The 13,882-nt window shown below is 46.8% G+C and overlaps 1 protein-coding gene and 1 pseudogene across 1 annotated transcript; both read right to left on the bottom strand.

Annotated features, from left to right (window-relative positions):
• Positions 1-4,450: 4,450 nt before the first annotated feature.
• On the bottom strand, positions 4,451-5,311 carry LOC133282205 (olfactory receptor 8I2-like; the record flags this gene model as incomplete). Its single annotated transcript, XM_061478269.1, has 1 exon — positions 4,451-5,311. A coding segment is annotated over exon 1 (861 nt), but the record flags the coding sequence as incomplete, so codon positions are not given.
• A 3,320-nt stretch (positions 5,312-8,631) lies between these two features.
• LOC133282204 (olfactory receptor 9G4-like) lies at positions 8,632-9,234 on the bottom strand (annotated as a pseudogene).
• Between the last annotated feature and the right edge of the window lie 4,648 nt (positions 9,235-13,882).

Raw genomic sequence — 13,882 nt, 5'->3', positions numbered from 1 at the left:
CGGAGACTGGATGCCTTTGTCTATGGTAGTCCACTTGGCCGAAGGACTCGTAACATCGTCCTTGTACGGAAACCTTTCTTTCACAGCTGCCAAGAGCCGCCTCCAAAGGCTGAGGGACGTTTTCTGTCTTGCGATTGCTTTGTCAATTCCCCCTTCTCTAGCAAGTGATCCCAGCTGCTTGGCTTCTGTACTTTCTAGTTCGTGACCATCGGCCCCATTGTCCCAGCATTGGAGTAACCAGGTGATGATGTGCTCCCCTGGTTGATGGGTAAAATCTTTTCGCATATTCCGCAGCTCGGTTGAGGTCCGAGGTTGAGAAGTTACCTCTTCTTCTTCTTCTTCGTCATGTGATGATGACTCCTGATCAGATTCTGGACCGGGTGGTGAATTCATTGGTTCTTCATCTCGCTTCACCCTTCTTGCCTCCTTTTTGCTTGTTCTCTTGCGTACAGGGGCAACTGATATTGGTACGAATTGGTTCTCTGGTGTGGCTGCAGTAATTATCACTGTGGTTTGAGTAGCAACTGTACTTGTTGCTGGGGGTGGTGTAGCTGCTGTGCTTGGAGCTGGGGTAGCAGCGCTGTCTGTTGCAGTCGAAGTTTAAGCAGCTGCTGACATGTTTTTCATAGCTAAAAATAAAAGAGAAAGAATCCCAGCACCATTTCTGTTAGTTGGACATGGAAAACATGACTAAGCATACCCACTGTAGGCTATACTTAGAATTTTAACTTCTTTTTTCCCCCCCCGATGTAGGAGTTTGCATTTGGATGCCTGATGTACAGTAAACCAAAATCTGTCTGGAGCACCCAGTTGAACAGGGGTCATTTTCCCTAAGAGACAGACACAGACAAGGAGGGGGAGATGTTTATAACACACTTTCCGTTAGAGATTGCCTTGTCCCTAGCTTGGACACCAGAGTGTCTTGCCTCTCATTAAGAGTTGTTTGTGCTGTTTGCATGATGCAAGGTGCCTCAAGGGAGCAGCCAGGACAAGTTATTCCCAATGGGAAGGCCAGCTGGGAGCTGAAAGTGGCCACAAAGCAGAGCACAGTCCCCCTGTGCCTGAGCACAGCAGCAGCTTCCACTGATAGCCCAGGGGAAACTAAGAGTCAAGTTCATGGTTGCGACAGACCAGGAGCAAGCCCAGTTAAAGCACAGCCCTGGAAGTGGGCCCAGTGCCAGGACTGAGCTTAAATACAGCCTGAGCCTATGGCAGAGGGTGTGTGAGAACGATCCAGGTGATGCTGGCCATGGCAATTACTGTAGCTGCACTCCCTGATGTCTCAAGGAGAGGGGAACTGGGTTTTCCACCACCCAATGCCCTAAACACAGCGGCAGCTCTGCATTCAGCCTCCTCTGATGTATTCCTGTGTGCAGAGGATGAAAGAATGGAGCAGAAAGGAGCAAAGGGCTCCTTTATTGTGTTAATGAGAATAATCTCTCCTCAGTTATGCAAAATCATGGAATCATGGAATGGTTTGTGTTGGAAGGGTGTTTAAAGCTCCTCCAGCTCCACCCCCACACCTTGCACCAGAGCAGCTTGCTCCAAGCCCCTGTGTCCAACCTGCCTTGAACACTGCCAGGGATGGGGGATGTGACACGGTCAAATCCACAAAGCACAGACCTGGTACTGAGCATCCAAAAAGGAAAAGTTGTAAGGACCACACATCCCAGGAAGATTTTAGTTGGCACACACTTCTGGCCACATGCTAGCCTATGTGTGCCTATCACAAGTCCTTAGCACTGCTCCAGCTCACTTACACGGGATAAATGTATTGGATGTTTGTATCAGGTATCACAGAATCCCAGACTGGTTTATGTTGGAAGGGACCTTAAAGCTCCTCCAGCTCCAACCCCTGCCACAGGCAGGGACCCCTTCCACTGGAGCAGCTTGCTCCAAGCCCCTGTGTCCAACCTGGCCTTGAACACTGCCAGGGATGGGGCAGCCACAGCTTCTCTGGGCACCCTGTGCCAGCGCCTCAGCACCCTCACAGGGAGAGCTTCTGTCTTAGAGCTCATCTCAGTCTCCCCTCGGGCAGGTTAAAGCCATTCCCCTTGGCCTGTCCCTACAGGCCCTGATGAAGGGTCCCTCTCTTATTCTATCTGAATAAGATGCTTCACATGTTGTGTTCTCTTTTCTTGAGGGAATTTTCCAAATGTCTCTATTTTTCATGAAAACTCCATCAGAAACTTTGATTAAAAGCTTATAAAGTGAGCATTTCACTTCACACCAACTTAAATTAAATTTTGACTGGTTGCCATTGCAGTCATTCATTATTCATCACACACAGTTCTTTGCAGAAGACCACGGTTTCCAAAGGTGCTTATTTTAAACCACAAATTTATTCATTTTGTCATTATACAAGTACATGTTCTACCAGCAATTGTACACGTCATTAAACAGAAATGGTGTGTTTGGATTAAATGTTAAAAACCCTCCATCTACTGTTTCATTTAGAGCATCTTCCTCCTCAATAATGTGATGACATATAGAAGGGGATGTGACATGGTCAAATCCACAAAGTACAGACCTGGTACTGAGCATCCAAAAAGGAAAAGATGTGAGGACCAGACATCCCAGGAAGATTTTAGTTGGGACACGCTTCTGGCCACATGCTAACCTATGTGTGCCTGTCACAAGTCCTTAGCATTGCTCCAGCTCACTTAGATGGGATAAATGTATTGAATGCTCATATCAGGTATCATATAATCCCAGACTGGTTTATGTTGGAAGGGACCTAAAAGCTCTCCACTTCCAACCCCTGCCATGGGCAGGGATCCCTTCCACTAGAGCAGCTTGCTCCAAGCCCCTGTGTCCAACCTGGCCTTGAACACTGCCAGGGATGGGGCAGCCACAACTTCTCGGGGCACTCTGTGGTGGCACCTCGGCACCCTCATAGTGAAGAATTCCTTCCTTACATAAAATCTGGATCCCCTCTGTTTCAGTCTGAACCCATCACCCCTTGTCCTATCCCTACACTCCCTGATGAAGAATTCCTCTCCTGCCTCCTTGTAACCCCCTTCAGACACTGGAAGCTGCCCTGAGGTCTCCAAGCAGCTTCTCTTCTCCAGGCTCAATAGCCCCAGTGTTCTCAGCCTGGCGCCATACGGGAGCTGCTCCAGCCCCTGAGCATCCTCGTGGCCTCCTCTGGACTTACTCCAGCAGCTCCATGGCCTTCTTATGTTCCCTGCAGAGAAGGACTTGGGGGTGCTGGGTGATGAGAAAATGAACATGAACCAGCAGTGTGTGCTTGCAGCCCAGAAAGCCAAGCGTATGCTGGGCTGCATCCAAAGGAGCGTGACCAGCAGGTTGAAGGAGGTGATCCTGCCCCTCTGCTCTGCTCTTGTGAGACCTCACCTGGAGCATTGTGTGCAGTTCTGGTGTCGTCAACATAAAAAGGACATGGAACTGTTGGAACAAGTCCAGAGGAGGCCACGAGGATGATCAGGGACTGGAGCACCTCCTGTATGAAGACAGGCTGAGAAAGTTGGGGATGTTCAGCCTGGAGAAGAGAAGGTTGCGTGGAGACCTCAGACCAGCCTTCAGTATCTGAAAAGGGAGTTTAAAGGATGCTGGAGAGGGACTCTTCATTAGTGACTGTAGTGACAGGACAAGGGCAACAGGTTAAAACTTAAACAGGGGAAGTTTAGGTTGGATATACGGAAGAAATTCCTTCCTGTGAAAGTGGTGAGGCACTGGAATGGGTTGCCCAGGGAAGTTGTGAATGTTCTATCCTGGGCAGTGTTCAAGGCTAGGTTGGATAGAGCCTTGGGTGACATGGTTAATGTGAGGTGTCTCTGCCCATGGCAGGGGGGGTGGAACTGGATGATCTTAAGGTCCTTTCCAATCCAAACTATTCTATGACTCTAAGATTCTGTAGAAACCAAAACTGTATCAGAACTGAAGGGGATACCAGAGCTGTATTGAACCTTTGGTCCTTCCCTCAGGTCTTCAACCTTGTGTGGCATGAACAAGTATCACCAGGCACTGGAGACAGTGGTCACTGCCTTACCTCAAGGCTGAGCCTCCTTTTTGTGGGCACTACTTTCATTTAGCACCATTTAGACACAAAACACCATGGTGTTGTCTCAGGTGTGCTATTGAAGAGCTGATACTTATTTGAATGAATTTTTGAAGGCTCAGGCCATGCATAAAAACACCTGAAGGTGTCTGAAGACAAAAATTTGTTGTGCTGTTTCTCCATACCCTGCACTTGCTGTGTGATCTCCTTATCTGTAATAATGACCAGTGGTGAGCAATAATGACCAATAATGGCCAGTAATGATCAATTCCATAATCACATATTCCACATATTCCTTCCTTACCTCCACAGTACTGAAGGGCTCCAAATGTGCTTTCAAACCCTGCATAGATGTGGCAGCAGCTTTCGCTCCCACAGCCTCCTCAGAGCCCCCTTCACCTCCTTGTTCCTCAGGCTGTAGATGAGGGGGTTGAGGGTTGGGGTGAGGATGCAGTAACACACCGACACCAGCTTTGCCTGATCCCATGAGGATGCCTCATGAGGCTGGACATAGGTGAGGATCCCGGGTGCGTAGAAGATGGTGATGGCAGCCAAGTGGGAGGCGCAGGTAGAGAAGACCTTCAGCCTCCTCGTGGCCAAAGGGATCTGCAGGACGGTGTGGAGGATGTAGGTGTAGGACACCAGGATCATCAGGAGAGAGCCAACTGCATTAAACACAGTGTTGTAAAAAAGCAAGACCTCATTTGTGCTTGTGTCTGAGCAGGAGAGCTGCAGGAGGGTGGGCAGCTCACAGAAGAAGTGGTTGATGCTCCTGGCCTGACAGAAGGACAACCTCCCCGCCAGCGTGATGTGCACCAGGGAGGTGAGGAAGCCGATGTTGTACACCAGCACCATCATGCCATAGCAACGCGCCCTGGTCATGGTAGTGGTGTAGAGCAGGGGCTTGCACACAGCTGTGTATCGGTCGTAAGCCATTACCCCAAGCAGGAAGGTCTCACAGACAGCCAGAGCCAGGAAAATATACATCTGGGCAAAGCAACCCCAAAAGGAGATGTGGCTTCCCCTCAGCAGGAAGGTCTCCAGAGCTTTTGGGATGATAGCAGAGGAAAGGCAAACATCCATGCAAGATAAGTGGGTCAGGAAGAAGTACATGGGGATGTGGAGGTGGGGGTCAGTGTTGATCAGCAGGATCATCATCAGGTTCCCCAGCACCATGAAAATGTAGAGGGATAAGAAGATTGTGAAGATGGCGGTTTGTAGCGCTGGGGCATCAGAGAAACCCCAGAGGATGAAGCCGGAGAGAACCGTGAGGTTTCCTCTATCCGTCATTTCAATAAGTTGATGGATTTGGATTGAAATGAAAGGAATCACTGAAATACATCCCTACAAGAGAAATAATGTGGAAGTTTAGTTGGAGTATAATCCACAAAGTAAATGCAATGGCAAATGGTGTATTTGTAATGGTGTATTTCTGTGTGTAGCTCAAGATCTGAAGTCAAAGTGGTGAAGGAGCTCATTACACAACAGGAAATTAAAAGAGAATAATTCTAGAATGATTGATATATACATCACTAATGAAAGAGTGAGAAACATCATGTCTATCCAAACGTAATACAATAAAACCAAATAAGTACATCACAAAATGTGGAAAACAGAAAAGATTTTGTATTTTCTTCGCTGATTTCTGGGAATGTTAAGGATTTATTTTCTCCCTTTTTTTTTGTATTTTTCAGAGTGGATCAGTGCTCTTCTGTAGATTCATTACTTGTGCTGCATCCTTTTCAACACCACACAAAGCCATGTACTTGAAATTTGTTTTACGTTCTAAGTTTATCTGCTTTTGAAGAACCCCCACCCTGCATAATGTTAAGGGAAATCAGTGGACTTCACTCCAGCAGATCTTTGCTGGGAATGCAGTAAGCTGCCTATGACCAACCCAAATATGCACCTAAGGGTGTAAAATACAAAGCATACCATATATAAACCAAAATTTTAAGGCTTTACGCTTGGATATTCTCATGCTAAAATATCACTAAATCAGTTGTAGATGGGGTCAGGAAGGTTGGTGTTTTTGAAGCAAACCTACTAGGCATACTAGGGCACTTTTATTCACACCATGGGTTATCATAGAATGGTTTGGGTTGAAGGGAAATTAAAGCTCACACAGCTCCAAACCCTGACACGGGCAGGCACACCTTCCACTAGAGCAGCGTGCTCCAAGCCCCTGTGTCCAACCTGGCCATGAACACTGCCAGGGATGGGGCAGCCATAGCTTCTCTGGGCACCCTGTGCCAGGGCCTCAGCACCCTCACAGTAAAGCACTTCTTCCTTATCTCCAACCTGAATTTCCCTGTTTCAGTTTAAACCCATCACCCCTTGCCCTATCTCTACAGTCCCTGAAGAAGAGTGAAATATAACATGCCATCAAGCATGTGAGAGGCAGCAAGACCAGGGTCAAACTGGACCCACCACCCATCAAACCCTTTTGTACCTGCTTGGTTAAAGAGGAAGGTGGTGGTGGATGCAGTGCCTGCAGCTCCTCCTGGAGACCATGCGATGGGTTGAAGGAGAGATGCTTGGGAGCAGGATGCTCCAGGCTGGCTGGTGGAGGGGTTTTATCTCACAGGAGGCATTACCTCAGAGGCTTGTGTTGTGCAAACTGCTCTCCCAAAGGACCCTCCTCCCTCGGATAATTAGTTTGACTTGATCAGCAAAACAACCTCTCAAGTCCTCTCTCCCCCAAAGTCTTCCTGGCTGCATCAACACCTCCAAGACCAGTTCTCCTGCAGACACCTACCCCTGAAGACAGGCCCAGGACAGTTTGCTTTGTATTTCCCCATCTACCACATACCTCTTCCTTTCAGTGTTTCCCTAAGGAAGCCCTTTACATCCACAGGGTTCATCTAATATTGCATTGAAGGGAGCTGAAAACAAAGCATCCTCTGTGTGGATGGTTTGCGCTGGTCATGGGGAGTCCTTTCCATCACATGCATTTACTTCCATGCACTTGACTAGTGATTGTACAACACTTTGGTCAAAAGCATTGGCTCAAAACGTGGCTGCTTTGAGGATATATCAGGATGAAGTCAGATTTCCCAGTCTTCCTCTGAAGAATTCGGAGTGCCGGTGTGTCTCGAATATTTCTCCTAGATGAAGAGGCATGATAAAACCCTTAGTAGAAATATTAACTGATAACCTTGTCCCAGTCATTTAGAAAAGACAAATGATGGAGCAGATAGAAGAGAAAACCGAGGTATGAAAATGTGGGGAAGCAAGAAAGAGAAGAATGTAGATAGCTTTAGATGTTTTCAATGTCAACCTGTTTTTCTGCTGGAAGGCACCAGACTGACAGTCCAGGAGATGCACTGGAGGAGGGCAGAAAAGGATTTCTGAGTGGTTTTGAATGTCTTTCATCCCCATTGGGTACTGGGCTAAAACCAAGGCTTGTGAAGTGGGAAAATCAGTATAACAGAGGGAGAAATAACCCTCAATCAAATTCTGGAAAGAAGAAAAATATATAATTCAAAGATTATTGAAAAGAACTACATGAAGGCAAAAAGAGGCACTGAGAATACCTGGGTGTGCTTGTGCAGGGGGAATAATGCAGCTTGAAGTCCCAGATGCAGACAGCTGGGTTTTGTACTTGCTCCATCGGGCTCATCAGTATACCCATGCCAGCAGCACCTTGGGTGTTCAGGGGAGAGGAAGACCCCAAATCCTTCCTCTTTACCAGCATTCTTGCTCTTTCCACCCCTACTTAAATTCACAGCAGAGCAGAGGCTCAGATATGACTTGTCCCCATTTAACACAAGGGCTTTGTTGACCAATAGACTGCTGCAGCTTTATTTCTTAGAATTGCAGCCTGGTTTGTGTTGGAAGGGACCTTAAAGCTCATCCAGTCCAACCCCTGCCACAGGCAGGGACACCTTCCACTAGATCAGCTTGCTCCAAGCCCCTGTGTCCAACCTGGCCTTGAACACTGCCAGGGATGGGGCAGCCACAGCTTTTCTGGGCACCCTGTGCCAGCACCTCAGCACCCTCCCAGGGAAGAGCTTCTGCCTAAGAGCTCACCTCAATATCCCCTCTGTCATTTCACGTGACCAAACCTTGTGGTCTGGAGTTGAAATACCTGGAAATATCAGTTACTATTTCCTTAAAACCAGAAATAACACCAGAAATCATTTGCTAATATAAGACGTGAGCTCAGGTACCAGTTGGTTTGATGCCAGCAGGGCAAAGCCACCACCTTCTCCCTTTTGCTCTCTGAAGTTGGAAGTAAAGTTTATTGTTATGTTTAATAGCATATAAATAATAAGATACATAAATTTCAAGTAATATTTAAGTAACAATCACTTTGGACAACAACTTTCTTTCAAATACACAGTCACTGTCAGGTCTCAGACTGCAGCCAGAGAAAGTCCTGTCCATCAGAGTATAGCATGTAGTTCTGGTTTAAGGAGAAGCGTGTTTTCCAGCTGTCATGCTTCCAAGTATGTTTAGTCCCTTCTTTGTGAAGGTGCCTTATCCACCCATCCTCATCAAGGTGCTATATCCAACCATCCTCTTCGACGTGCATTATCCAGCCATCCTTGAAGGTGCAATATCCATCCTGCTGCTTCTCACCGTGGCAGGGTAGCCCTCTCAGCTGACTAGGAACCATGAATGGACAAAGAGCAGAGGACTCTACTTTCTGCTTTCCTCATGGCATTCTTCATATCCGCATTTCTTAGGCTGTGGATGAGAAGGTTCAGCATGGGGACAGCCACAGAGTACAGCATGGAGACCACCTCGTCATGCTTCCAGGACTGGCTGGAGCTGGGCCGGAGGTACATGAAGAGGGAGCTGCCATAGTACAAAGCAGTGGAGATGAAGTGAGAGGCACAGGTGGAGAAAGCTTTTCATTGACCAACCACAGACCGCATCTGCATGACAGTGAAAAGGACCGACAAGTAGGAGATGAGGATGAAGACCATGGTGCTCAGTGGCTTGAACCCCACCACGGCAGCAACCATCACCTCAATGGCAGGGGTGTTAGAGCAGGAGAGGGCTAGCAGTGGTGGTCCATCACAGAAGAAGTGATTGATCGTCTTGGACTGACAGAACGGGAGACGAAATATGGGAACAGTGTGTATGGTAGAGCTGATCAGGCCAGCTAAGTAGGCACCAGCCAACATCCCAACGCAAAGCCTTTGGGATATGACTGTGGAGTAGAGAAGGGGGTTACAAATGGCCATGTAGTGATCATAAGCCATAGCAGCCAGAATGTAGCACTCGGTGGTGGCACAGGTTGCAAACGAGAAGAGCTGAGTGGCACATCTAATGAAGGAAATCACTTTCTGCTCCACTAGAATATTGAGCAAGGCTTGAGAGATGATGGTAGAGGAGTAGCAGACATCCAGGAGAGGCAACTGAAAATTCTGAATAGTCCCAAATCCCTCAATAATATTAAGAAAGTCACGTTTTGTCTATCAATCAGCTACACCACTTTAAGTCAATGTAAAGGGTGTATATATACATATATACACACACATACATATATATAAGTCAATAGGAGGTAAATTCTTTTTGAGAGAGGAAAACATCAAGTTCCCAAGGCCAGTCTTGGCTGAACACCACAACCACCACCAACAGACTTGGAAGCAAGTAGGTATTTTAAGGCAAGGAGGGAGGGCAACACCAGAATGAATAAACTGCAGGGTTCCTCATAGTTCCTCTCAAGCCATTGACACATGGAAGTCCTTGAATTCCCCAGTAACTGCTGGGAAAAGGGAATTATTTCTCATCTTTTGGGTGCTGCCACTCTAGTGTGAGTACATGAGGAATAAATAGCTGTTCTCTGTGACCCAGGAGGAGCTCTTTGAGAGCAAATGTGGCTTTCCTTAGGGTAGGATGGTGCAGAGCCAGGATTACTCATCCCACTTTGCTTTAGACATGATGCCTAACTTGGAGACAAAAGATACATTCAGGCTTGATCAAACATAAATTCTGCCTGGGAGAAATCAGCAGCTCCTAAAATCACAGCTTACAACAGGCAGAATAAATCCTCATTGATTTATCTTGCCTAACATTAATCATCACTTGACAGAGTTACACCAGAGAACAAAGCAGGAGTGCGCGTGGCTGGTATCTGACAAGCAGAGCCATGCTTAAGAGTCATCATTATTTGATGACCTTTTGCTGAAGGGGAGAGCTCCCCCTCCAGAGCCAGACTCATTTCAGATGTCCTGTGAGCAACGTGTGTGGTCTCCTGGTGTTATTAATGGGGATTTAGAGCTGCTTTTCACTGCTCACATAGAGATGCTGGAGGCAAAGCAGCTCCTGAGCCATCACCACGGAGCTGGAAGATGTGACCCAACTAATGAAAATCCAACTGTTTGGGTCTGCGGCTCAATCCTCCCCCTGAGGCAGCATCCACCTGCCCAGACACACACATCTCCTGCCAGGGGAGAATTGACCTGAAGCTCACAATTAACAAAGACTCACCCTCGCTTTTTCTTGCTTGACAAACCAAGTGCTTGGTCTGAAGTGATCCAAGGGCAGATATGAAAGCTGGGATGTTTCTAAGGCTGCAGCTTGTGCTATACACGACAGCTTCCCCCAGCAATCCCATCTCCCTGCAGCTTGCGCACACTCACTGGAATGGAGATAAATTAATCTGAAAACCCATAACTTGCTGCCTTCGTTTAGATATTATCCATGCAGGTTGTGGGTCCACACTCTGCTGAAGAGTTAACTGAATATTTATCTCTGTATTCCTGGGGAAAGGACCTCCATTTGTGGCTTTCCTACTCCGATTTGGCAACGTCTTGCTTTTTGGCCAAGCTTTCAACAAGCTGCAATAGGACTCACCAAGCAGACTGTTGCTAGTGTTATCCAAGATGTAACTCTTGACATGGATAAGGGAACAACCGACTGCTGTTGAGATCCTACAGCAGAGAAAAACCTTGCAGCACAACCTCCTGGTTAGGTAGCAGTGAGCTTGTTCTCATAGAACCATAGAATCCCAGAGAGGTTTGTTTTGGAAAGGAACATAAGGCTCATCCAGCACCAACCCCTGCCACGGGCATGGACCCCTTCCACTAGAGCAGCTTGCTCCAAGCCCCTGTGTCCAACCTGGCCTTGAGCACTGCCAGGAATGGGGCAGCCACAGCTTCTTTGGGCACCCTGTGCCAGCGCCTCAGCACCCTCACAGGGAAGAGCTTCTGCCTAAGAGCTCATCTCAGTCTCCCCTCAGGCAGTCCAAAGCCATCATGGTGGATGTCATCCTCAAGATTTCAGTACAGGCACAAGGGGAAGGTGCCAGATATATAAAGTTATAACGCACTGGTTAGCTGTTCTTTCGAGAGTCATACAGCACAAACTATCAAACGAGTAAAGAAAAGGATCGTTTAAAATATGAAGCAAAAGAGCCCCATGCTCACACCACCAGCATCCCTCTGGTTCCTCAAGGGGATGGTTTCTGCTGCCCTGAAATAAAGCAGAGGAGGTAAGGTTTGCTACAAGGCCTGTGGATCCTGTGGAGGCCACAGGACAAAACAAAGTTTTCATATCAGGGATTTCTTCCTCTTTGCTCTCAGATCCACTTGAAATGGGTTTTAATACTCCCAGCTTCTCCAGGCTCCAGCTAGAAGGGTAATGCTGCTCTGTCTTCCCCCATGCAGCATCTACCCGTCCTTCCAGAGCCTTGTCCTTTGTGGTATTCACAGAGCCAGGGGTGAAACAAGTCAGGGGATTACACATTAACTGCCAGGGAGCTGTCAGACCAGGCAAGGGTCAGCCCAAAGGGCTCCCAAGAGCCAGGTCAGGATACACCCAACAGGTTTTAAAATTAATGGCACCAGAAGGTCTTATTTGAAAAATACCAGCGCAAAATCGTTGCCTTTAAGAGTTTTATCCAGCCTTCAAACATCCCCAAAGGTAGTTTTTTTAGTACATAGCAGTATGTACTGTCTCATATCCGTATTCAAAAACAAGATTACCTCTTGGGAAGCACTATTAGATGTGTTCAACCCTCAGTGTAGGGAAAATACAGCTCTCCTTTATCTCAGTTTATGCTGCTACTTAGAATGAAAATATAAAAGCACAACTTCCTTTTCATTTTGAAGCAGCTGCCTTTACTTTTCAATCAGAAATGCTTTCGTTACTGTGCAACCAAATATGAGAGGGGGGGCTGCAGGGCCTTCCAGGAAAGGACAGAAATCACCTCTTTACTCCCCAAAAGCCCTAGTAGGGAATGACCCTGGTTATTCCTGCCTAGCACTTAATGTTCTGTAACAAATGGTGGGTTTCCTACCCCATGCAGGTTACCAGGATGGATCCACCAGTAACCCAGGAACTTGGTTACTGTATAGGCATCCTCACCCATTTAATTCAGCATCAGAGAGCACCTAAATAAGCCCAGCTGCTCCCCTGGGATGATTTAGGTGGTGATGGGTGTGATTTACATACATCAACAACAAGGAATTAAATCCTTCACCTCCATGGGATAAAGCCTGAGACCTTACCAGGTTTGAGATCTGATGTGTTTTTGTTTGCTTCCATTATGAAATCTGGGATGGCTTTGTCAGGAGTAAAGATTTGCAATGGGGATACTTTCTGAGAGGGATCTGTGGATCTAGAGGAAACAACTGATGGAGAAGGGAATCGTTTAAAACACCACAAATAAGCACTTCAAATTGTGTATGGATAGCACAGGCTATTTAATGAAAAAAACATTTAAAAGGCAGAGTGAATTTGATATCCTCAACAACAGAAGGACATGGATCAAGTCCAGACGAGGCCACGAGGATGATCAGGGGCTGGAGCACCTCCCATATGGAGCCAGGCTGAGAACACTGGGGCTGTTCAGCCTGGAGAAAAGAAGCTGTGTGGAGACCTCAGAGCAGCTTCCAGTGTCTGAAGGGGGCTACAAGGATGCTGGAGAGGGACTCTTCATTAGGGACTGGATTGACAGGACAAGGGGTGATGGGTTCAAAATGAAACAGGGGGAGTTCAGGTTACATATAACAAAGAAGCTCTTCCCTGTGAGGGTGCTGAGGCACTGGCACAGGGTGCTCAGAGAAGCTTTGGCTGCCCCATCCCTGGCAGTGTTCAAGGCCAGTCTGGACAGAGTGTTGGGTGACATGGTCTAGTGTGTAGTGTCCCTGACCATGGCAGGGGGTTGGAACCAAGCTCCTTTCCAACCCAAACCACTCTATGATTCTACAATAATCTACATTTCATATAACCTGAAGCCTCAGCCAAGAACTGCATTAGGAAAAGTGGGTTTTAAAGCATCATTTCTAAATGCGAGGGGACTTTCTTTGAAGCTTTTAAACTATCTGACATTGCTTTAACAGGGTCAGAAAATAAACTGTCTACATAGGATCAGCCAACTGTAGAGGCAACATGATGGCCTTAGTTTACTTATCTATTATTTCTCAGTTTCTTGGGTAAGAACAAGCCACTTGGCTACCCAAAGCTTCCCAGCACATAAGAGAAAATTTTTATCTTAAAGGAGTGGCTATTCCCAGCAACGTCCACTAGGTGGTGGTGTTGTATAAGAAATCCGGATCCATGATTTTCTAGCCGCTTATTTCAAAACTTCTGCCTTTTGATACCTAAAGGGACTCCTGTGACCATTTTGCACCTCTTGAAGGTGACCGCAGAGAGCAATGGTACCAAGAAGGAACAAAAATCACATAGGAAAAGGAACGGATTTGGTTCAGAAGTAGATGAATACAGCTTTGAAGGGGAAATGGACATCTAAAGAGCAGGCATACGTGGATACTGTCATGTCCTGCTGGCAACAGTAAGAGTCAGTGTCAGGCTGGTAACTTTAGTAAAGAGTAAGAACAAAGAATAAGAGTAAAGAATAAGAATATATATAATATATATATAAAATAAAAAATATATATAATA

Source organism: Pezoporus flaviventris, unplaced genomic scaffold, assembly GCF_033815535.1.
Source record: "Pezoporus flaviventris isolate CSIRO_AGI_PZ_B2104156 unplaced genomic scaffold, CSIRO_AGI_Pfla_v1 ptg000116l, whole genome shotgun sequence".
In the NCBI taxonomy this organism is placed as follows: domain Eukaryota; kingdom Metazoa; phylum Chordata; class Aves; order Psittaciformes; family Psittacidae; genus Pezoporus; species Pezoporus flaviventris.
Note: the sequence above shows the minus strand (reverse complement) of the source record. Positions and strands in the feature narration are given on the sequence as shown.